This window comes from Chaetodon trifascialis, chromosome 16 (assembly GCF_039877785.1).
Source record: "Chaetodon trifascialis isolate fChaTrf1 chromosome 16, fChaTrf1.hap1, whole genome shotgun sequence".
Lineage (NCBI taxonomy): Eukaryota > Metazoa > Chordata > Actinopteri > Chaetodontiformes > Chaetodontidae > Chaetodon > Chaetodon trifascialis.
Window position 1 is genome coordinate 9,979,625 of NC_092071.1, and position 21,729 is coordinate 10,001,353.

The following is a 21,729-nucleotide window of genomic DNA, read 5'->3' on the forward strand; positions in this document are numbered from 1 at the left end:
GAAAGGAAAAGTTTTAGACCACTAAAATGAACATGAGGCTAAGTGTGGCATATTTATGCGTTAAAAATGTTCTGTGATAGATCAAAATGTGTTTGCACTGTCCACCAGCATATTGATCCTGTAGCCTATACCTCAATCGGGAAATTCAGGGCAGATAATGCAAACTTTTCATTGACTCTTTTACAGGAGAATTTTTACAGGAAATGTACTTGGTATCCAAATTGGTGTCCATTGATGTGTATCAGCGAATTACACATCAGGGCGCCGGTACACTTGCCAGACTGTGCACTGTTACTGATGTTTGGTAAGTTTTTAATTGTTTTATTGTTTGAAGTCCCTGGAGAGTTGCTTTCATACTGAGTGCACTATCCTGGTGAAAGTTATACTTACATTACATGCAGTAAATAATACATTCACAATATTAACGAAACAGTGGAAATATGACAATATCCCTTGTCTTGGACATATGTAGTAACGCCACAGCATAGTGACTGACTTCCACCCTCCGTCCCAACTGTAAACCTGATCGCATTCACAATTCACAGAAGTGAAAACTAGCAAAATATTCTGGTATAGTGAAGACAGTAATTTCCCACAAAGATAAAAGTATATCAGATTAACAAACTAGGTTCACTCTATTGTATTTGTGTAACAACTAGGAGACCAAAAGATTTATTGGGACAGACTGTATTGCGCATGCTTAATACAGCCTCCTCGGTACTTTCGGGTAATGGCTGCTAGATGAGATGAGCGGATCGGCCGCATCCTTTGAGTGTGAGGCACTTCCATCGAGAGGACCGTTAACTCGGGCGGTGCCGAGTTAAAATGGTCGATATCCGACCCGAAAAACACCCCGAAACCGTTGTACATATTGCGAACATCGTCCTTCAAATGTAAGTTCGCTTATTTTTTCATTAGTGTTGGCTGAGAGCCACAGCTAGCTTGGGATGTCTACCAGTTTGGTTGCTAGCTAGGCTACAGTTAGACTTACTAGCTAGGGGCACCATTTGTGCTAATGTTTAGATGGTTAAAGCTAACACTGACTGCCTCTAAGCGAGCATGTGTGGTCGCTGGTGCCTAGAGTGGGAGCATTAGAACCAAGCTAAGGCCCCGGGTATGTTTTTATACCCTGTTGTGTTGTAGAGAGCTCGGTTGTTGACAGTAGCTAACTGTCAGCGATGCTAGCTGACTATTAGCCGGAATTGTTGGCACCGTGCCTGCTCCCTGCTCGATGCAGCTCATCATCTCTACTCAGCACGTAACGTTACACTCTTACAGCTAACGTTGTGTTACCAACTTGACATATCACTTTTGGAGAAACTTAAGCCGCTCAGTCGGTTTGTCGGCCCTGTGCTGCAACAAATAAAACAGTATAGTTAGCAGAATGTTGCAGTATTTTGCGGCGCAGCTAAGAGATTCTTTCTTCCGTCGAGACAGAGGGGTTACTAGAGTTCATGGCGTACCACAATCGATGCAGCACTCACTCATCCATAACGTTTGTAGTGCCGGTGTGTCAGTTAAGCGAGTAATGGTATAAATACATCCATTTAGACTAAGTCCGACCACACCATGCCCCGGAGCTGTTAATGGATTACGACAGATAAAAATACAGTGGTAGACGACCGCGTTATATAAGCTCGTATTCTGCGAAGTGATCTGTCTTTGGCCAGTGATAGTCGTGGTGAATTCAGAGTTATGTAAGTTAGTAAGTTCTCTTCCGGGCTGCCGGGACGTTATTAATGGATGGAAACTCTGCTATTGGCAACTTTGAAGTAGTCTCTGGCGTTATAAAGAGATCGGAAACGTCTTTTAAGTGCCACATCAGACGGAGTGATCGAACTTTATTCTGCTTTTGAACATCTAAGAATAGATTCAATCCGTTTTTATTTAGAAAGTAGCAGAGAAGAGTGAGTTTTCCGTGAAATGGACTGTAAACAGGACTCACGTGTGGCCGTTTTATGGTACCGTCATGTCAGGTTTGTAAACACACAGGACTGTAGCAGCTCGTATGTTTGGCCCTCGTGTTTCCGTTTCCAGAGCCTGATTAGCCATGACTGATTTATTGTTGGTCCTAAAGTCTTAAAAAGCGCACAAAGCACGTTTGTCATGAACTGTTTTAACACGGAAACTGCAGCAGGGTCACTTATCCTGTCAGCAACACTAGACTCAGCTCGCCTTGAAGTAACTGTCGGTCATCATGAAAGGTTTTCACTGTAAGGGTTAAATAGATCGAGACACATTGATTATACAAGGCGTTTCCTGGCATGAAGATTGAATCACTTCTACTGATTAGCAATTTGATGAATTAGGTGAAACTGCTTTGATTCAGTTGTCTTTTGATTTGATTGATGGGTCATTTTGTGTTGCAGCAGCAACTGTAATAAAGTTTGAAATGAACTCTTTTAGTATTAGAATATCTATCATTAAGTTTAGTCAAACGTGGGTACATATTGTATATGTGTGCATATTACAGTAAGATGTGTAAAATTAGTGTAATTCCAAGTTGAAAAAGTGTATTGCACAGTGCCAGGCGTTAAGGTGAATGTAATCATTAAGGTGATGACTATGCTGTGCGAAATGACAGAAATCTTAGCCATCAGAGATTTTGCCATACCTCTTACATACCAAGGTGTATACCATTTCAATATCTCTGACTGTGTTAGGCTGTTGCGACAGGGCAGTGTTGCAAATCAGTCCACAGGACAGATTTATGCAATATTGGATTTACAAGATTTTTGCATAAATATGATGAGCACTATGTGTCACTAAATGTTTTCTGAATTAATATTATGAACTTGCACTTACATTAACATTGTGATCAGAAAACTCAATACTGTGATAGAAAATGTCAACAGACTTCGACTACCGCAACAATGTGTTGTGAAAAAGGAAACAAACACACCAATATAAGCAGAACAGTGTGTGGAAAAACTGAGGAAGCGTATATGTGAATAAGCAAATTTAGCAAGTGTGCCTAATTTTTCATTCTGTCGCTGAGTCACACCTGCATTAAAACACCTGAAAGTGGTACCACATTATTTTCACAGTAGCTTGTGCAGTGCTCACGTTAAGCAAACAGAAAGGCCCGGATTCCTTTGCATGCACTCAAGTCTAGATTGATCAGTGACTGTTTAACTATGTAAATCATAACTGTGGGTGAAGCAGTTCGGGTAGCCGCTTTTGGAACTGGAACAACCTTGCAGTATTCCTGTGGTATCTGCAGTTACATCTTATTCCAGACTCGCTCTTTTCCCATGATTGTGTTTCTTGCATTCCTGAACGAGCAGCAGGGAGGAACATGACACTCACAAGTGAGGGAAGGAAGGCAGTCAACAAACAAAATGAGTTGTATCTGGCAGCAGTGTTCGTTTCTGTTGACTGCCCCGCCTGACTGGTCCTCCCTGCACAAACACACAAACTACAATGGGCGCACTGAGCAGCTCAACACATTCTCCAGCCATTAACATCACCATGAATGATACGTTTAAGCTTGTAAATGTGAATAGGCTTGTTGTGAATGATAATAATTCTCTACTCTCAACACCATTAACTATTCACTGATGAAGAGAAAATGTATTTCAAAACAGAAAGTGTTACAGCTCATAATCTGCATAGCTTTTAATATTAAGCTAGTTAGCTTTACTATCGAGATGAGTCTTCATCATTACATTGGACATGAATAGATTGGTTTCAGTCGTTTTGGTGAGAAAATGCTGAGTGTTTCCCAGTCATGTGCAATACTTGAGTTTCTTCTTACATTGGTGTTTCAGTATTTTGATAATATAGATGGAGGGATGTTAGTTTTAAAGCCTGTAGTGCAAGTAAAACAGCCTGTGTGCCAACATTTCATCAATGCCTTCATTAAATATTTAAGACGTCTGCCAAATAGGTGTAATATGTTTAAGTTATAGTGTTATTTTTCAGTTATTCTGCAAGTAGATATACACATTTGTTTTGCTTCAGCTTCAAATATGAATAGGCCCATGAGATGTTATGCATAATAATTGTTATAATGGGGCATTTAACACCACCCACCAAAATGCAGGAAAATGTTGGCTGCTGCTGCATAGTTTATCTGTACTGCCAGCCACAATAGAATTTTACTACTATAAGAAAAAAATGGATCATGGAATAGTTAACGGTTGATATATTTTACATGAAACTGTCACTGTGACCTGGATGATAAAGGAAATTTGCTTATTGTGATCTTGTTTCATGTGAAATTGGTTTCTTAATCTGACTCTCTACCTCCCTATGACCTCCCTTCACTCCCCACCCCATCCCTCCTCCTTTGCTGCTGGTTTGATTTCATCTTTTCCCTCATTATTGCCCTCATCCTGTGTAACTGCTTCCTCTCTCCCCTGCATCCTATTTAATTTCCATCTTCTTTTTGCTCATTGTCTCTCTGTCACTACAGTGTACCCACCGTTAACATCCCGTCTTAGTGGTCAGTTCTGCCTGCCGATCAGAGGTTAAGCTGAGGCCATGGCAGTGAAGGACCGTGTTGAGGCGGTGCTCAATGTGGGTCTACGTGTTCCCAGCATCATGCTGCTGGATGTCCTGTACCGCTGGGACGTCAGCTCCTTCTTCCAGAAGATCCAGCGCTCCAGCCTCTCCAACAACCCCCTGTTTCAGTACAAATACCTGGCACTCTACCTGCATTACGTAGGTCAGTGTTGGTGTCTGTTACACACACGCGCACACACACACACACACACACACATACACACACACGGGCTGTTAAAGTATGAATGCATTACTCCTGTATTAACACTTCGAAGAGAATTAGCGTAAAGCACATGCATTATGCAAATTATACAAACGCCTTACACTGTCTGCGCTACATCATTTTACACATTTGATAATTTAACACACGTATAAAGAGCTAATGCTACTGGCGTGTCAATTAAAAAATCCTAACCTGCAGTAGGTGTTTTTGTTTGGACTAATTGACCAGACTATCAGCTAAAGTGCCTCCTGTTTCACTGGCTTTATCAGTAGATGAAGTCACGATTTTATAGCTCTTGGTTGGATATGCTGATTTTCTTCTCTTTTATTTTCCATTCAGCAACGTCGGCCACTGTACCCAACTCTGTCACTTTCAAAATGCTCACATGTGGTGGTAGGCAGTAAGCCATGTGGCTGTGCTTTGAAGTGATTTCAGGACAGTCAGGAGGGGTTGTTTGGTATGATGACAAGAGGAGGTTTACCTGATGGTAAAATAAAAGAGGGATGCTGTCTGAAACGAGTTTTCCTCTTTGCTAGTACAGTGACTAGGGCATGATCCTTAACTGGTTTCCCACCAACCTACAATAGCCAAAGCAAGGGAAGCTGATTTCTGAAATAATAACAGGTGGAATTGGGAAGATCCGATTCAGTATCATTATTGGGCGCTGATACTGATGTAATGCACTCACCGGATATCGGACTGACTTCACCGATCAATGTACCAATCCATTTTGCAGACTTGGATCACAGTTCAAATAAATTGCTTTGGAATTAATTTCAATTTAATGCATTTTGTATAGTTTTTGCTCTTTTAATAAGAAGTGCTGTGTCGTTTACTCCAATCTCACGTGACCTGGAACGTGATATAACCATGACATCAATACTTCAAATAATAATAATTAAAAACTAAAAAAAAAAAGTGGATCCCTCTCTAGTAACTGGAATTAAGCCTGTATCCATTAGCAGTACAGTTAACCTAAAATACGCATATTTTAATATAGCAGTTCAATTCTGGTTCACCACCACAGTTCTTCCTTGTGGCACAGTGCATTCATCCACCAGATTTCACAGAAATACATAACTGATTGACATTCTGCTGACAGTCAAAAACATAACCTCAGTGGTGAAAACAGAGAAGTGAGGAACTCGACAGTGTTCCTCCAGTGTGGCGAAACATGATTTTATAAACACTCTTCCTGGCTGTTTCCCAGGATTGGACTTTAATTGGAAGGTTGGCAGTTGTGTGTTTTCTACTTAAATGTTGCTGAGATTTTTACAAGCGTATTGTGAGTCGTTCTCAGCTGCTGTTAACCATGTGATCCAAGTAATGACACATCCTTTTTAAAGAGTGTTATTCATTTACAAAAGGTCTCTGCTACACAGGCAGCCGGTCAGCTGTATTTCAGTGACACACGAGTATTGAATGACAGTAGCAGTGATGTAAGGTTGAAGTTGACACAGTAGAGTCCGAACCCCCTAACCCTAACCCTAATCCTAACCTTGAGCTAGCTCAAAGAAAACAGCTAGCTAAAATCACAGACAAGCACAGCATTGAGTTTTCTGTGTGTTTAATATGTCTCTGTTTGTGAGTGTGTGCCTCCAGACTTGGCTGCGGTCGGTTAATGAGCCAATAGGCTTGGTATGTGCTGATGAGCGCTGTGGGTGGACAGACAGAATAAAAGGAGAGAGAGGCAGTAAAGCCGAAGTAACTGTTGCTATGCGCAGAGGAGGTTATTTTATGTTTTTATTTTTTTGCAGTGTTTTAGGTAGTGGACTGTATGCTAAGCCTATTGGCAGCAGTGACTGTTTGTTTGACTGTCAAAAATAGCTCCCTGCAATTACATAAGAAACATCTGTCACACGCACACACATATACACAGCAAGTATATCACAAACAAAAGCACAGATGAAAACACAGTGTGGTCTACACACAGGGAGCAATAGAGATACTTTTATAATGAATGTGTTATTACTTTTTACTTGATGCTGTTTTTGTTGATTGTCTCTACTGGTTCTGTGTCTGTGTGTGCGTGTGTCTGTCTGCATGTGTGACCGCCTCACAGGTTACATCCTGAGCTTGGTGCTCCTGACTCTGCCTCGTCAGCACCTGGTTAAACTCTACCTGTATGTCCTCACGGCCCTGCTGCTGTTTGCTGGTCACCAAGTTTCAAGGTACACACAGACACACACACCATGTTATCTCTGAATCTGAGGATGATCTGATGACTTGCAACATGGACCTTTCAAGTAAGAGTTGTTATGTTCTGCCAGACAGACCGAATTCATTTAAGCCGTGCTGTCAGTTGTAGTGGCTTGTTGTCATCATTAGATTGACACCAAAGCCTTTAGGGATCATTTACCGTGTAGTGCACTTATGTCAAACCTATTCCACAAAGGGCCGAGTGGCTGAAGGTTTTCTTTCCAACCAAGCAGCAGCACACCAGACTTGACTCATTTCATCAGCTGATCTCAGTCTTCAGACAGCTGATTGGTCAGACTGCGTGCTTTTGATTGGTTGGAGGAAAAACCTGCAGTCACACAGCCCTTTGTGGAATAGGTTTGACATGCCTGGTGTAGTGTAATGGACTGTCTCTTTTTCAAGGCATTTACAGACAAAATATATATCAATAGCTGGTGTGAGTTTTCCTTATGCTGGGTCAGATGAAGGGCTAGAAATCCTTGTGTTAATCTGTAGCTCAGTGGTATACAATAAGTCACAATAGACTGCCCTGCATATTGAGCATTTTGACCTCTCTTTCTCAGGGATTATGTCCGCAGTGAACTGGAGTCCGGCCATGAAGGACCTGTCTATTTGGAACCTCTGTCCATGAACAGATTCACCACTGCGCTCATAGGTATAATATTACACATAAATGCATGAAGACACACTTGCACGGTATACATGGTGAGGCAGGAATGGATTATGAATAAACCCAGACATGAGCAGGTGGATGCAGGTCAGCAGCTCCTTTCTGAGCTCACAGGATACTCTTCCCCTATTTCAGTTTGATCTCTGTCTTCACCTCCCCTTCACGGTTGCCCATGCATGTGGAAAGTCTAGAAAGGAATGGACAAAGAATGGCTGAAGAGACTAAATTTCAACTGAAGTCTCTCCATCCTCCTTAAGGAAGGCACTGAACTCTTACCAGAGTTGCAGCTCTGTAACTTGTCTGTGCCGCAGTCTTTCTGTTGAGTGGGTGGAAGAAAAACATCAGCATCTGTCAGGGTTTGATAGAGTATTGCTAAAAATTGCCTGGCTATAATCTTACTGATCACAAACTAATACTACCCTTCGTACTGTGGAAGCTGATCCATGTTGAACTGCATCCGTCGGACGTGGTTTCATCTTACTAGAGAGTAAATGTGGAGTCTCCTGTGCTATAAATAGACCATACTGAGTGCTGATTTCACTGCACAGTGAAAGCCTGAGAAAGCAAAAATAACATGGTTACAGTGACAAAGATGTACTGCTGTAGAGGAAGGAGAGAGATCAAAGCAACTACGTAAATATGAAAGTGGGCTCAAATTATTTATTTTTCTTATTGAATGTATGTTTTTCTTTCGTAGCTGACATATTGTCACCACTTTGGGACAGATGTAAATATTTTCACGGTTTGTTTTATTTGAGCTCTGAACTAGACAGACATATACGGACAGTACATCAATAAAAGCTGTTCTAAAACCTCATTTGCATCAGTGTGCACACATGCACATGTGCACATCTGTGCTTGCGTATGTGTCTTCTTTCGGCTTCATCTGCTGTCCTCCTCTTTCAGGTCAGCTGGTGGTGTGTACGCTATGTTCCTGTGTGATGCAGACCAAGAGGATTTGGCTTTTCTCTGCTCACCTCCTCCCTCTGGTGGCCAGACTGTGTCTGGTCCCACTGGAGACCATTGTCTTCATCAATAAGTTCTCCATGATCTTCACAGGCCTGGAGGTCATTTACTTCCTGGCTTCTAATTTGTTGGTACCATACAACCTGGCCAAGACTGCCTACAGGGAGCTGGCTCAGGTAATAAACTGGTTACGTGGCCCGATGTTGCATGCTCTTTCAATTTTTACAACAGGATGTCAGCTATAGTGGTCCTGAGAGACTTCCTCATGTGTAATATTAATGTCATTCTGTCTTTTTCCCCAATTACCCATTACTCTCCTCTCTCTCTCTCTCTCGCTCGCTCTCTCTTTCTCTTTTTCTCTCTCACTCTCTTTTCCCCAGGTGGTGGAAGTTTACGGGCTGCTAGCTTTGGGAATGTCTCTGTGGAACCAGTTGGTCCTTCCGGTTCTCTTCATGTGTTTCTGGCTGCTGCTGTTTGCTTTGCAGATCTACTCCTACTTCAGTACCAGAGACCAGCCTACCTCAAGAGAGAGGCTCCTTTTCCTCTTTCTTACCAGGTAAGACCAGAGCACTGGTCAGACTGCGTGGGACATCACAGACTCTTTGGAGTGTGTTCTGTATATTTAATGACTCATATATATTGTGTGGCAGTAATCTTGTATGTATGAATACCACATACTAAACTATCTTATACAAAATACAGTATGTGGCACATAACTTGGATATAGAAAACATGGGTATATTTTCAGTCTTAATGAAACTGGACATAATTATATAAGAGCAACACAATCACATTGTAGGCTAGCAGTTCAATTTAGTACTACTTCGTGTTTATTTGCCTTGTCTTGTAACTATCCCATACTCCTTCTTTCTCGTCCTTTCCCATGCTCCCTCCTCCCTCCCTTTCCTCAGTATTGCAGAATGTTGTAGTACACCGTACTCCCTGCTGGGTCTGGTTTTTACTGTCTCCTTCATTGCTCTGGGAGTTCTCACACTCTGCAAGTTCTATCTTCAAGGTTACAGAGCCTTTATGAATGACAACACCATGCACAGGTCAGTCATGTGTACGTATGTGTGTGTGGGTTCATTGAGGATGTCTGTCTATATGTTGCTGTACTTCTGATCACTTAACATGTTTGTTTCCCGTCTGTCTGTGCAGGGGGATGACAGAAGGCATCACCCTGCTGATCCTAGCTGTCCAGACTGGCCTCATCGAGCTTCAGGTCATCCACCGAGCCTTCCTTCTCTCCATCATCCTCTTCATTGTTGTTGCTTCCATCTTGCAGTCCATGCTGGAGATAGCTGACCCCATAGTCCTGGCCCTGGGAGCATCCAGAGACAAGTAAGATAAACTTAGCATACGTGTAGTTTTTGTCTTATTGTAGTTGTATTGAGCTGATTCTAATCCTCAGTCTTAAAAAAATGGAGAGATGTGTTTATCAAAAATGTATTTCTCATGAGAAAAAAGCTCAACTCTCACTGGCAACAAGTCAAAGATCAAAAATAGTTGACATATTTCTGTATTGTTGCCTCAAAAGGCAGCCACTGCTTTGGAAAACAAGAACTGTACCGTGGCTGAAGCAAAAAAAAACCCATGCTGGCACAGATGAAGCTGATCCTCTTCTCTTTTGCTCCCTCGTCTGTTTGTCCTTGTAGGAGTTTGTGGAAACACTTCAGAGCGGTGTCTCTGTGTCTGTTCCTGCTGATCTTTCCAGCCTACATGGCCTATATGATCTGCCAGTTCTTCCACATGGACTTCTGGCTTCTCATCATCATCTCTTCCTCCATCCTCACCTCCCTGCAGGTAACACACAAGCAGATAGCACACACACACGCACAGCTGAGAGTCCCTGAGGATCGTTAAGCACGTGTTCGTTGTGATTAATTATTGAACTGAATTAAGTCAAAACGCTAAGACATTCTCCTCCATGTCCTCCAGGTCCTTGGCACTCTGCTGATCTACGTTCTGTTCATGGTGGAGGAGTTCCGTAAGGCTCCAGTAGAGAACATGGATGAAGTTATCTACTGTGTCAATGGGACGTACAGATTGCTGGAGTTCCTGGTGAGTGTCACACAGGCACATTTACAGTATACAGCAGGTCTGCATGTGAGGCAGCACCATTGTTGATATGCAATCCTGCTTTGGCTTTGAAGTATCTCTGCCTCAGTGTCATTGATTTCCACTTCTGCCAGGTTGCGGTGTGTGTGGTGTGCTACGGCGTGTCAGAGACGGTATTCGGGGAGTGGAGTGTGATGGGCAGCACCATCATCCTAGTCCACTCTTACTATAACGTCTGGCTCAGAGCCCAGCTGGGCTGGCAGAGCTTCCTGCTCAGGAGAGATGCTGTAAACAAGATCAAAAGCCTCCCCACAGCTAGCAACACGCAGCTGCAACAGTACAACGACATCTGTGCTATCTGCTACCAGGTAGGAGCTGGTTCTGTGTGTTCGTGTCAATCTGTGGCCAAGAATTCATTTCACTATTCAAGTTTAAGGTAGGCTAACATGATTTATACACATGAGTTTTTGTCCTCATTCCCTCCAGGACATGAACAGTGCCGTGATCACTCCGTGTAGTCATTTCTTCCACGCTGGCTGTCTGAAGAAATGGCTTTACGTCCAGGAGACATGCCCCCTCTGTCACTCGCAACTCAAGAGCCAATCACCAACCACCGCTGCCCCCAACCAAGATGTCCCTGCAGGGCAAAACGAAGCCACAGCCAGTAAGAAACAGCAAGATGGTTCCCTTCCTGATGACAGAAAGAAGGAGGGAACAGGAGAGCAGGAGGGAGTTAGTGGACCTGTCTCCTCTGGTGTGCCCTCTGCTTCCCAGCACCTGAAGACTTCATCATCATCTTTCTCTTCTTCCCCAATTGTGACTGAATCTAGGAACCAGTCGCCCGCTGATCGTCCTTCGTCGTCTTCCTCCTCCTCTTCTTCTGACACTTTGGGCATCCCCCCCACCCCCTGCAACTCTCATCACTCATCCTCACAGTCACAGGCCCAGACAAAGATGACCTCTGCTGAACCCACCTCTCAGCTCAATCCAGGCTTCCTACTGGTCAGACGGAAGTCATCTACCAGTCCATCATCACAGCCTGACCATCCCACTTCCCCCTCTGAGGAACAAAGGCCTCTTCCATGCAGCCTCTGAGCCCCATCGTAACACACATGGCATACATGCATGCGCGTATAAACACACAATCTAAATACTCCATCTGCCAATATTCAGCCTATATTGTATTTGTCCAGCGGTTGACTTCCCATCATGTCAGAAACTCAACCGCAAACCTCTCCTTTTCCATTAATAGAGGAAAAAAAAAAAGCAAAACCATCTCTTAGCAGATGTTCATCACTCAGCATTAAGAGGCCATGTTTTTTAGGCAATTGTCTTGGAACAGTTCATCTAAATGTGTTCCCATGATGAGTTTAACTTTCATGCCAGCAATGATTTCATTGGGGTGGGCATAACTTTTTCCATGTGTTTTTTTTTTCTCTCTCTCTCTCAACACAAAAAGGGGAAAGCAGTATTCTCATCTCACAAATAACTGGTAGTTCTACATCATGTCCACGAAATGTGAAATCCTGAATGAAACTGAATTATCACATCGCTAATTTTTGCTGTTTTCCTATATTTTTACATTGATATTGGACCTACAGTATAGTGGCATTTCTAGACTCAAGCTTATTTCCTTCTCATTTCGTTCTCAGACATTTCACGCGATGGTTGCTCCCATCCTGCCTTTGCTCGTGCAGCTTCACTCTCATTGCTGCACATGTCATAGTGTTTGGGTTTTCTCTGTAGTCCTGTATGTGCCATGATCTGTGGAGGAATAGGTCAGAGGTTTGGAGAGCCTTGATAGACCAGCGATGACAGACGGTTGCATTTTAAACAGTGACACTGTTTGAGGAAGTACAAATTTCTCCATCGGTTTTGAATGCGATTTTTGGTTTACACTGTTGGATGTCAGTAGTTCTGTGTATCAGTGAATACACCAAGCGTTAACAGAGACTGAATGTTGTTTCTTGAGCCTGTCACATGACCCGAAGCCTGGTGCTAAGAAGAGGATACATGGTGTGGTCTAGTTAAGTGTTCACATGGAATAATTATTCATGTGTCAAGCTTTCTCTAATACACTGCTTCAGTATTTGAATCAGACTTGTTTGGCTGGTCCCAGCAAAAACAGTTCTACTCCTCATCGCCAAACTTTTGTATTCCTGTCAAAGAGATGTTATTTTTAAAATAATTTTTACATTACCGCTTTATTGGACAGCACGCAGTGCAGACGGACTGAAAATAAAGGAGAGGAGGGAGATAACCTTGAGCGTGGTGAGAATCCGGAGTGTAAATTAGCCCACAGAGCCCAAAGTTTGTGGTTGTTGGCTTCATCCACGACGCTCGTCCGCACTCATCTTCCCGAGCTCCGCCGATTCACACTGAATGAACCCACCCCAAGTTTGCCATCAAGCCAGCAATAGTTGAGTCTTTCATGGCAGGAGCCAATCACCTGGCTCCATCCAACATCCTTATAAACCAATCACATCACAGCTCTCTGTGTTTTCTAAGACCATCATTATCCTCCTGCTGCTCAGTTACTTCACTCCATTAAATGTTATAACCAGCAAACTGAGCCGATTGATAGAAAGCTTTTTTTTTTTTGCCCCCCCCCCCCCCACACACACACACATATTAGTGCGCACACACACACACATACACACTCTAAGTCCACGCCTATGTTTGGGCATATGGGCCTGGACGAGGAAGAGGTGTGTGTAGAAAACTCTGAAGGTTTAATTGAAAGACTTAATAACTTGAGAATGCTGAGTCCTGATGCACGTTTATGTGTCGAGCTTGCACGCTGCCACTGTTTCCATAACATTTATTTGTTTGTCCCCCAGTGTGCTCCAACCTTGCTACCAATGTTTTTCTGCCTTTTTTTTTTCTTTTTTTTTTTGTGTTGCATTTGCACTAATGTCATTTATACTAGCAACGCTCCAAAGCCATTCTATGGCTGTCAGCAACCAAATACCCTCTGATGTGTTTGTGTACGAGGAAACAGCCCAATCTGTTTGTGTGTAATGTATATAAATGTTGCTCTGTATGGCATCTATATTAAAGCAGAGGAGTGTTGATATATAAATAAGATCAGGGCTTGATTTCCTGAACACTTCAGTGAGCAAAGACAAACTTTTGGCGAAGAAGCTTTTCGGGAAGCCAAGCCCTCAGATCTGTGAGACCAGCCAGTGTTACTGCTTCTCCAGTCTGTATGACGCGTCCTCAGGCTGGTGTGATCACTCTGGTGCCCTCTACTGTTAGGAGTGGGATCAGCATGGCGCAGACGGACAGGAGACGCACTAGTTAACCCTCAACAGTATTACTTACTACTACTATAACTAAAGGTCTTATTACTATGAATGACTTTCTTGTTGACATTGGAAAGCGTTGGCTGCAGGCCTGAGAATGAATACATAACACATGTATGATCAAACCTGGCCAACGCTGTTTAATTATTTGTGTTTATTTTATTTTTTTTTTAAGAGATGAAATGTAGAGTTTGATGTATTTTGCACATGTTCCTCTGAAAGGTGAACATAAGGACTTTCTGTTTTCTTGAACGACTTCTCATGTTGTCATCAGCTCCATTCCTTAGATCTTTGGTTTCAGATAAAGCTCTTCAAACATTTTAATCCCCTTCATACTCACTCGGTTTTACACCGTGGAGCATTTGAACTGTGTCAGGCAGAGAAATCACCTGCACAGTAAAATGTCACCGGCTCCACAAGGTGATAACTGTCATGGGCAACTGTATGTGAATGTGCATTGCAGTATTAATGATAAATAAGAGGCAGAGAAGCCTGCCAGCTGTTGATTCCAGATGTATTTGCTCTGTTTATACTCCATGTTGGAGAAATTGCAGTTGCTGCAGTCACTCTCCAGGCTCTGAACTGTGACACCTTTTTTCATACTGTCTGGGACAGTTTAACATCAAATGTTTTATCTACACTCAATATTTAATATTTGACTATAAACTCTTCATCTGATAACTACAGGAGACTTACGGACATGACATATTTGAGGCTTTTCAATCTTCAAATGCATTATTTGCATTTCAGTGCGCCTCTGAGATTTCAGCCGCGAGATTGACTTCATGTAAAATGCATCAGGGGCCGTTCAGGTGACTCGTCCATGAGCTGTTGTGCCAAAACAAGTGCGTGAACCTGTCAGTGCTGGTCCTCACGTTGAGCAACATCAATTTTACATTGCATCTCCTTCTGTCAGGAGCTTTAGTGTGTGTTAGGATTGTAAAAAAAAAAAAAAAATGCCATCAATCCATGCATTATACATGTCTGGTAACATCGAATTTAATTTTATTGTTGCTCTTCATTGACTTTGCTGGTAAAATAACAAAGACAAGCCAATGTTCCCTCAATGTCCCAATGTTTGTGCACTTTCTTGTACTGAAATAGTTAAATACCACTATTAAAGTATATTGCCTCCAGGAGGAATATGAATACCTACAGCCAATATGAAAGCTGAATTCCCTGAAGTCAGTCTCTCATCTGAAATCCAGACTCAATTTGTCATAATACCTTGCAAAATCATCACTGTATAACATTGAAAATGTAAGCAAATATGCTGATGGAATCACGAGCTGCCAAGAAGCCCTCTGACCACTTATTTCTTTTCTGAATGCGTTTGTAATGAGCAGTGTGGAAGAGGACACGGCACTGCTGTCCCACGCCACACATCGGTCACGTTCAGGGCTGCTCTCGCTGAGACTCCCTCCACGTCTTTGTTTAGTTTTTTTCTTTTGTCCGATGAGTTTTTCCACACAAACACATTTAGGACCTGCTCTGTAAAACCTGACTCTGAATGCCGGTTGTGTTCTGTCAAAATGCCCCACGGTTGGTTTTGGACTTTATGCCTGGCATTGCCTTGGTTATTTTACAAAAATTGAATGTCAGAAATAAAATGAACCATCCACTCTGGACTCAGCCTGTATTTTGATTTATTATAATGTTTGGATGTACAGCATATTATGTAATTGCATGTACATATAATAGTGCAGTAGCGCTGCGCTTTGTGTGAATTATTATTATTATTGGCAGTACAGTAGTAAGCCTAGCATTTACATTTGGAAAATAATATCTAGCAGCATGTTTACCGCATATTGACTGGAGGGGAAACTGAGTGCTGCCATGTTGTATCATCACAGAGACACATGAACATCAGAACAGCTCCCGACTGTCACCTTGCATCAGGTGGCGCATCTGCGCTCGTGTAGTTGGATGATTCAAACACATGATGGCGCTGTTGTGCTGTTTTTAGACTGCGCGGGGGCTGATCTCGTAGACAACCCGCCGCTGGACATAAACACACACACACACACACACACACACACACACACACACACACACACACACACACACACACACACACACAGATGACTATTTCTGTCACCGTCCTGTGGGGACTCATTGCGCACAGCGGTGAGTTGATGCTGGCTTTAGATATTGTGTCTGTCTTTAATCTGCCATGTTCCTGTTCTGCAGGGCTCGTGCACGTCTCTGAGTTATTAAGTTCCTTGATGATGTTTCACTTTCTTACCTTTATTTCTTCTGATTTAGTGTCGCTTTGAAGCCCTCCTTATTTAATATTCATTCAGAATAAATGATGTCCACGATGCTCAAATCAACTTTAAAGAGACCTTTTTAAACGCATAGTTTTTGTCCCTTTGCGTCATCCTGCAGCCTCTTCTGGTATTAAAAATCCTTTTGGATCTTAGACACATTTAATGTTGATACTCTGACATTATCGGACTGAAATTAACAAATCTTCCAGGGTGTTCATAAATCGATAATATCCCTCCCGGACAGTTACAGCTTTTGATTAAATCTAAATTTGCAGGGTTTTATTTATAGCGTTTTCATCTCTTAAATCCGAAGCATTTTGGCACATTTACCTGTGCGAGCGTGCAGAGATAAATATTTTCTTTCATAATTATTTATTTGTTTTTGAGCAAACTGATACACGTGCTCCGATCGATCCTGACACCGGAGCCTCTTTAACACTCGCACATGTCTCCTCCTATATGAGCTGATCCGCCACCGTCTCCACCTCCTTCTATAAGCAGGAAACTGGAGCATAAAAGACTCTTATTCTCCATAATCAAGGTCAAGAGCGTTTTTCAATAACCTTTGGGAATTAAACCCTGGAACTGCGCCAGTTCGCCCTGCCAATCATTTCCACAGCCAGCTGAATAATACAAAAGTTGTTGACCTTTTGCACCTCGGCGGATCAATACGCTGTAGCTTTATTTTATTAAAAGAGTTCGCGGAATTATCTATTAATATTTGTATTTGGTTTGGATTCCCTCTCGGCGGTGTGATAAATTGTTTGAAATAACAGATGGTGCTAGAGGGAGCGACAAAGCGGGGAAATCTGGTAGCAATTATCCTCAATTATGCTCATTGTTATTTTGAGCTAATTATTGTTATTGTCACTTTTGTTTGCGAGTCTTGCGGCGCTAGCCTGCAATAAGCAGGCCTACGGAGGACAATGGGGCGCAGGGATATGTTGTGGAAATGAAATATGGCTTTTATAATTGAGCCTTACCCCGTTGCTCTAAATAAAACTTAGATCTAAATGCACATGCTGTGGTTTCATATCAGATTTACCAAATGTGTGCAGCTAAAATGAGTCTAATAGATTGTTTGATACGCATTTGTTTTTCCACTTCTTTAAATTACAGCTTTTTTTTGCGCCATTAAAAGCCTCACCGTGCGGCGCTGGAACCAAGAATTAATTTGGTGAATTTAATAGAGGTTTCTTGCTGGAAAGAAAACTTTTTATGAATAAAAAAAATAAGCAAATCATATTTTTAGGCTTTGTCTTAAAGTTCCAATCAAATGCTGCAAAATTCAAAAAGTGTCTTTTTATGTTTCTGGATTGAATATTTCCATAATAAAAGCAGATGTTTGAGGTAATTACGTCGTGATTGTCCCGCAGACCGGAAAGGTCCACCCTGCTCAAGCGCCCTTTGAGCAACTTATTCCAGCGTCATGCAGCCTAGAAACTTTCCTTTTTCAATTATTAATCTCAACATTTACAGAGAGGAGATGTTTCTTAAAAATCCCCTTTAACAGGAGCACAGATAGAGGGACAAGCCCACCCACCCGGGCCGGCCAGGGGAGGACAGGCGGACGGAGGAGCGGAGCTGCGGCCGCTCCATGGCGCGGACGCGACTCCGCTCTCGCCTTTGTTTGGGGGCGTCTTCTCTCCTCCCGTCCTGTCCCCTCCCCTCTTCTCCTCGGGTCCCCTCCCCTCTTTCCCTTCCCATCCTAACTCCCTCGCTCTCCCCCGGGGCGGGAGAAGCCCGTGTTTGGTTCTCAGAGAGAGAGAGAGAGAGAGAGAGGGAGAGAGAGAGTCTTTTGGGAAGAGTCACACGGCGTTTTCCTCAGAGAGGGAGCGGAGTGGCGAGAGCTCGAGAGTGATCCGCAGGAAGCAGCGCTGCTCTGGACACCACAGACCCCAACACGTCCCGGACCACTGGGCTGAGGGACGAGAAGAGAAAGCGAAGAGCGAAAAGAGGAAGAGAGAAGAGTCAGATGATGATGACATCTGATCTGGGTGATAGTTGATCTCTCTTTTCTGACTGCCAGCCTGAACTGTGGATCTCCAAGCGCACCGGGAGTGACTTTTCCCACCTCTCCGCACTGCCCGCGTCCCGCCGTCCTTCTGGCGATTTAAATCTGTGTATTAAGTGGGTGGACACTGTGGATCCTACTATTCCGATATGGTTTCCCCCCTGTTTTAGCACGCATTCCCCAGGACAAGAATTATTCGCTCGATTTCCAGCGAAGCGCACGCAGCTGCCGCAGCAAAGAGCGCACCCACGTTGCTCCTCCTGAAGAGTGAAGGATCCACAGGAAAACAAGTGCACGGCTCAGGCGGGGCGAAACCGAGGACCACAAGGACCCGCACCGGGCCGCGGAGATTTGTTAATGTTTGGGATCCAGGAAAGCATCCAGAGAAGCGGCAGCAGCCTGAAGGAGGAGCCGCTGGGAGGCATGAACGCCGTCCGGAGCTGGATGCAGGGGGGCGGCGTGCTGGATGCCAACACGGCCGCCCAAAGGTGAGCTCTGCTCCGGTGGAGGAGACACGCTACCACACTCCTCCATTTACCCAAACACGGGGAAAACGTGTTTTTTCTTCTGTCCGGACCCTGCGAAAGCCTGTGCGAGACACGAGGCTGTGTTGATGAGGAGCAGCAGAAGGATCTGCTGTCCGGAGGAGTAAATTTGGATTAAACTGATACTAGAATAATTTAGTTTTTTATGCAGCCTCTCAGATTCTAAAACACTCTGAAAGCGCTGTATAATTTTAAGACAACGCGCTGAACAGTTGATGGCACATGTGTTTTACGCACATGCAGCGCGCGCCTTCTGTCCACAGCGAGGTTTAATGAACATGAAGCCAAAGGGACAAATTAATAAATTAGTCCTATCCCCGGGCTTTAAAATAGAGTGGAAAAAATATCTGTTCAGTAGTCCTCGTTTCTAAACATACTCATGGTTTGTTTAAGGGAAAAAAATTCTCCACTTGGCCCCCAGAGTCAGAGGTGGAGAAATCATGACCTCCAGTCACAGATTATCATGACAAGAGCAGCTTCCAACATAAACACATTTGATTATATTTTCAGAAAATCATGGGATTGTGATTTCATCCTCATAAAATAGTCTCTTCTAGATAAACAATCAAATCAAGAAAAAATATATGCAAAGGCTGGATTTCCTCCCTGCTTTTAGCTTCTCTTTGCTTGCTTTGACTGAGTCAAACTTTATCGCCTCTAACACCGACTCCTCCGCGCCTGTGTGTCCGCAGTGGAGTGGGTCTGGCCCGGGCTCACTTTGAGAAGCAGCCGCCCTCCAACCTGCGCAAGTCCAACTTCTTCCACTTCGTCCTGGCTCTGTACGACCGGCAGGGTCAGCCGGTGGAGATCGAGAGGACCAACTTCGTGGACTTCATTGAGAAAGAGAAGGTGGGCGCACGAAGTCATGATCTGATCATTTCTAGATTAAATAAGAGGAGAGATAATTTGAAATTTTGATTTCCTGAAGGCCTTAGAATATTATTCCATTGTGGTGTCTGACGTTACTGATGTCAGTGATTAATGTTACATTTTAAAGATTTACAGAAACGCATTAATAAAATATTTCCTGCCTATATTATTATTATTATCATTATTATCGTTGTTGTTATTATTAGTATTATGCATAGCGTTTTAGATCAAATTTGACATAGATGAAACTCAATATAAACACACACTGTCACTCAAAAACTTCCTTCGATCCATTTGCGCATTTGAAAAATAAGAAAACCACTCTGGACGTTTAAATTGTTTTAATTTACAGCTTGACTCAACACAACCACTTGTTCTATATAAACAGCGGCGGGGCGACCGGTTTCCTCATCAATTATGACACCGATTAAATTAGATGAAATGCAGTGGGAGAATTTAGTGTTGGATTTATTTGCCCCCCAAAACATAAGCGATAATTACAGAGGAATTAAAAAGCCACAATAACACCGTGATTACACATGGCGAAATTACAGGGCTGCCCTGCTTTAATGTGTCCGCTGTGAGCATAAATCACACGTTTATTTAACCGGTGTGAAGAATTCAATAACTTTGGATCTGATCTCTGCAGGCCTGCATGTGCGGAGAGGTGCATCTTTAAAATCTGTGCCCCCAAAAATTTCAATAAACAGTTCAGCGTTTGTTTTGTGTGTTAAGGAGACGAGTGGAGAGAAGACCAATAACGGGATTCATTACCGGCTGCAGCTTCTTTACAGCAACGGTGAGTGAGGAGCCTGACACACACATGCACAAACACATGCACACACATGCACACTCAACTCTTATTAACAATGAATTTGACTAAATCAGCTTGATTGCTTGTTGTGTCCTGCAGTAATATGAGCATGCACAGGAAGCAGGACAATATTTTTTTTAGATTTAATGTGGAAATATATGAAGCAGAGGGTCAACAGGCTGCCAGACGGTGTTCATGTCCCAGAAACTGCAGTGTAGTGTTTCACAATTGTGTAATTTGAGCGATTTCTGGATAAATGTCACTATTTGGGAGCAGCTGTGGCGGGCGGTTTACGCCAGCTTCATGGCTTCATCACTGTCACCGTCCCTAAATTAGTTTGTCCACTCTGAAGTGGGCTGTTTGACAGTTGGAGCTGCAGTCTGCTGGTTGCATGTTGTGGTGGCTGTGGATTGTGGTGTTCAGGCCTATCAGCTCAGTCTCCAGCTGGGAGCGAAATAACTTAAACTGGGAGGGAAACATCACAGCTCCTCTGAGATAAAGACATGTGGGCATAAGAGCAACAATTTGTGGAGAGCAATTATTGATTTTTGCATAATTTTAATATGGAAATAATGCACACAGCAAAGCATTTATCAGTGAAATTGACTGTAGGGCATGGATATTTAACATCAATGTGAACCATTAATGGGCGTCTAATGTTTGAATCACAGTTTTCTGTAACAGTATGACGGGTGTCAGGATAGAGGATGTCAGGTGTTGTTCATATTGCAAAGCCCTTTGAGGCAAATTTGCAAATGTGTGTAAATAAAACTGTTTTGATTCAGGCTCAGTATAACAGTAAAAAAAAAACAAAAAAAAAAACAACACACACACAGATGTTGAGGAACATTTATTTTCACCATCCTTAATGGCTTTTGACCCCTGAAAATAAAGCTGTGTCAGGCTGCATGTGTGAGCAGTTCAGCCAAAGAATGATTATTTGCTTTCTGATAGCTTTGCTTGACTCATTTTTAGGCACAAAGAGATAAAAAAAAATTAACAAGGTGTCACAAGAAAAAAAAAATGTATTCAATTTTGCATATCAGAAAATATGTTTTTTAATCCTTTTGTGGCCCTTCAAATTTGGCAGAGCTCCCTGTTGTGGAAGGCAGGAGGAATTAATTATCACTTTTTTGTGTTTGCTTAATTTGACACATTTTCTAATGAGGTTTTGTATGTTGTTCTGCTTGTCAAAATCTTTGTGAAATTTATGATTTTCTCTTTTCTTCGGCATCCCAACAGGCATCAGAACGGAGCAGGACTTTTATGTTCGACTCATAGACTCCATG

General features: G+C 42.9%; 2 protein-coding genes across 4 annotated transcripts in view; both read left to right on the top strand.

Annotated features, from left to right (window-relative positions):
• Positions 1–716: 716 nt before the first annotated feature.
• On the top strand, positions 717–15,555 carry LOC139345155 (RING finger protein 145-like). The gene is made up of 12 exons (XM_070983667.1): positions 717–893; positions 4,418–4,669; positions 6,792–6,900; positions 7,492–7,583; positions 8,505–8,740; positions 8,945–9,120; positions 9,476–9,616; positions 9,723–9,905; positions 10,220–10,367; positions 10,503–10,625; positions 10,757–10,990; positions 11,109–15,555. The coding sequence occupies exons 2-12, from the start codon at positions 4,486–4,488 to the stop codon at positions 11,715–11,717; spliced, it is 2,235 nt and encodes a 744-aa protein (XP_070839768.1). The 5' UTR covers positions 717–893; positions 4,418–4,485; the 3' UTR covers positions 11,718–15,555.
• A 2,423-nt stretch (positions 15,556–17,978) lies between these two features.
• Positions 17,979–21,729, top strand: part of LOC139344748 (transcription factor COE1-A-like) — an 84,701-nt gene continuing 80,950 nt past the window's right edge. Inside the window, exons 1-4 of one of the 3 annotated variants that reach the window (XM_070983113.1) lie at positions 17,979–18,699; positions 19,449–19,605; positions 20,362–20,425; positions 21,683–21,729. The exon at positions 21,683–21,729 is cut by the window's right edge and continues 9 nt beyond it. In XM_070983113.1, the coding sequence (XP_070839214.1) occupies positions 18,569–18,699; positions 19,449–19,605; positions 20,362–20,425; positions 21,683–21,729 (399 nt within the window). In that variant the 5' untranslated portion in view covers positions 17,979–18,568. The remainder of the gene's footprint in view (positions 18,700–19,448; positions 19,606–20,361; positions 20,426–21,682) is intronic. The other 2 variants (XM_070983115.1, XM_070983116.1) reach the window with 2 other exon arrangements.

Coding starts and splice junctions, on each gene's coding strand:
- LOC139345155 (XM_070983667.1), top strand. CDS start 4,486: ATGGCAGTGAAGGACCGTGTTGAGGCGGTGCTCAATGTGGGTCTACGT. Junction 4,670..6,791: donor ACTCTACCTGCATTACGTAG/GTCAGTGTTGGT, acceptor ACCGCCTCACAG/GTTACATCCTGAGCTTGGTG. Junction 7,584..8,504: donor ATTCACCACTGCGCTCATAG/GTATAATATTAC, acceptor CTCCTCTTTCAG/GTCAGCTGGTGGTGTGTACG.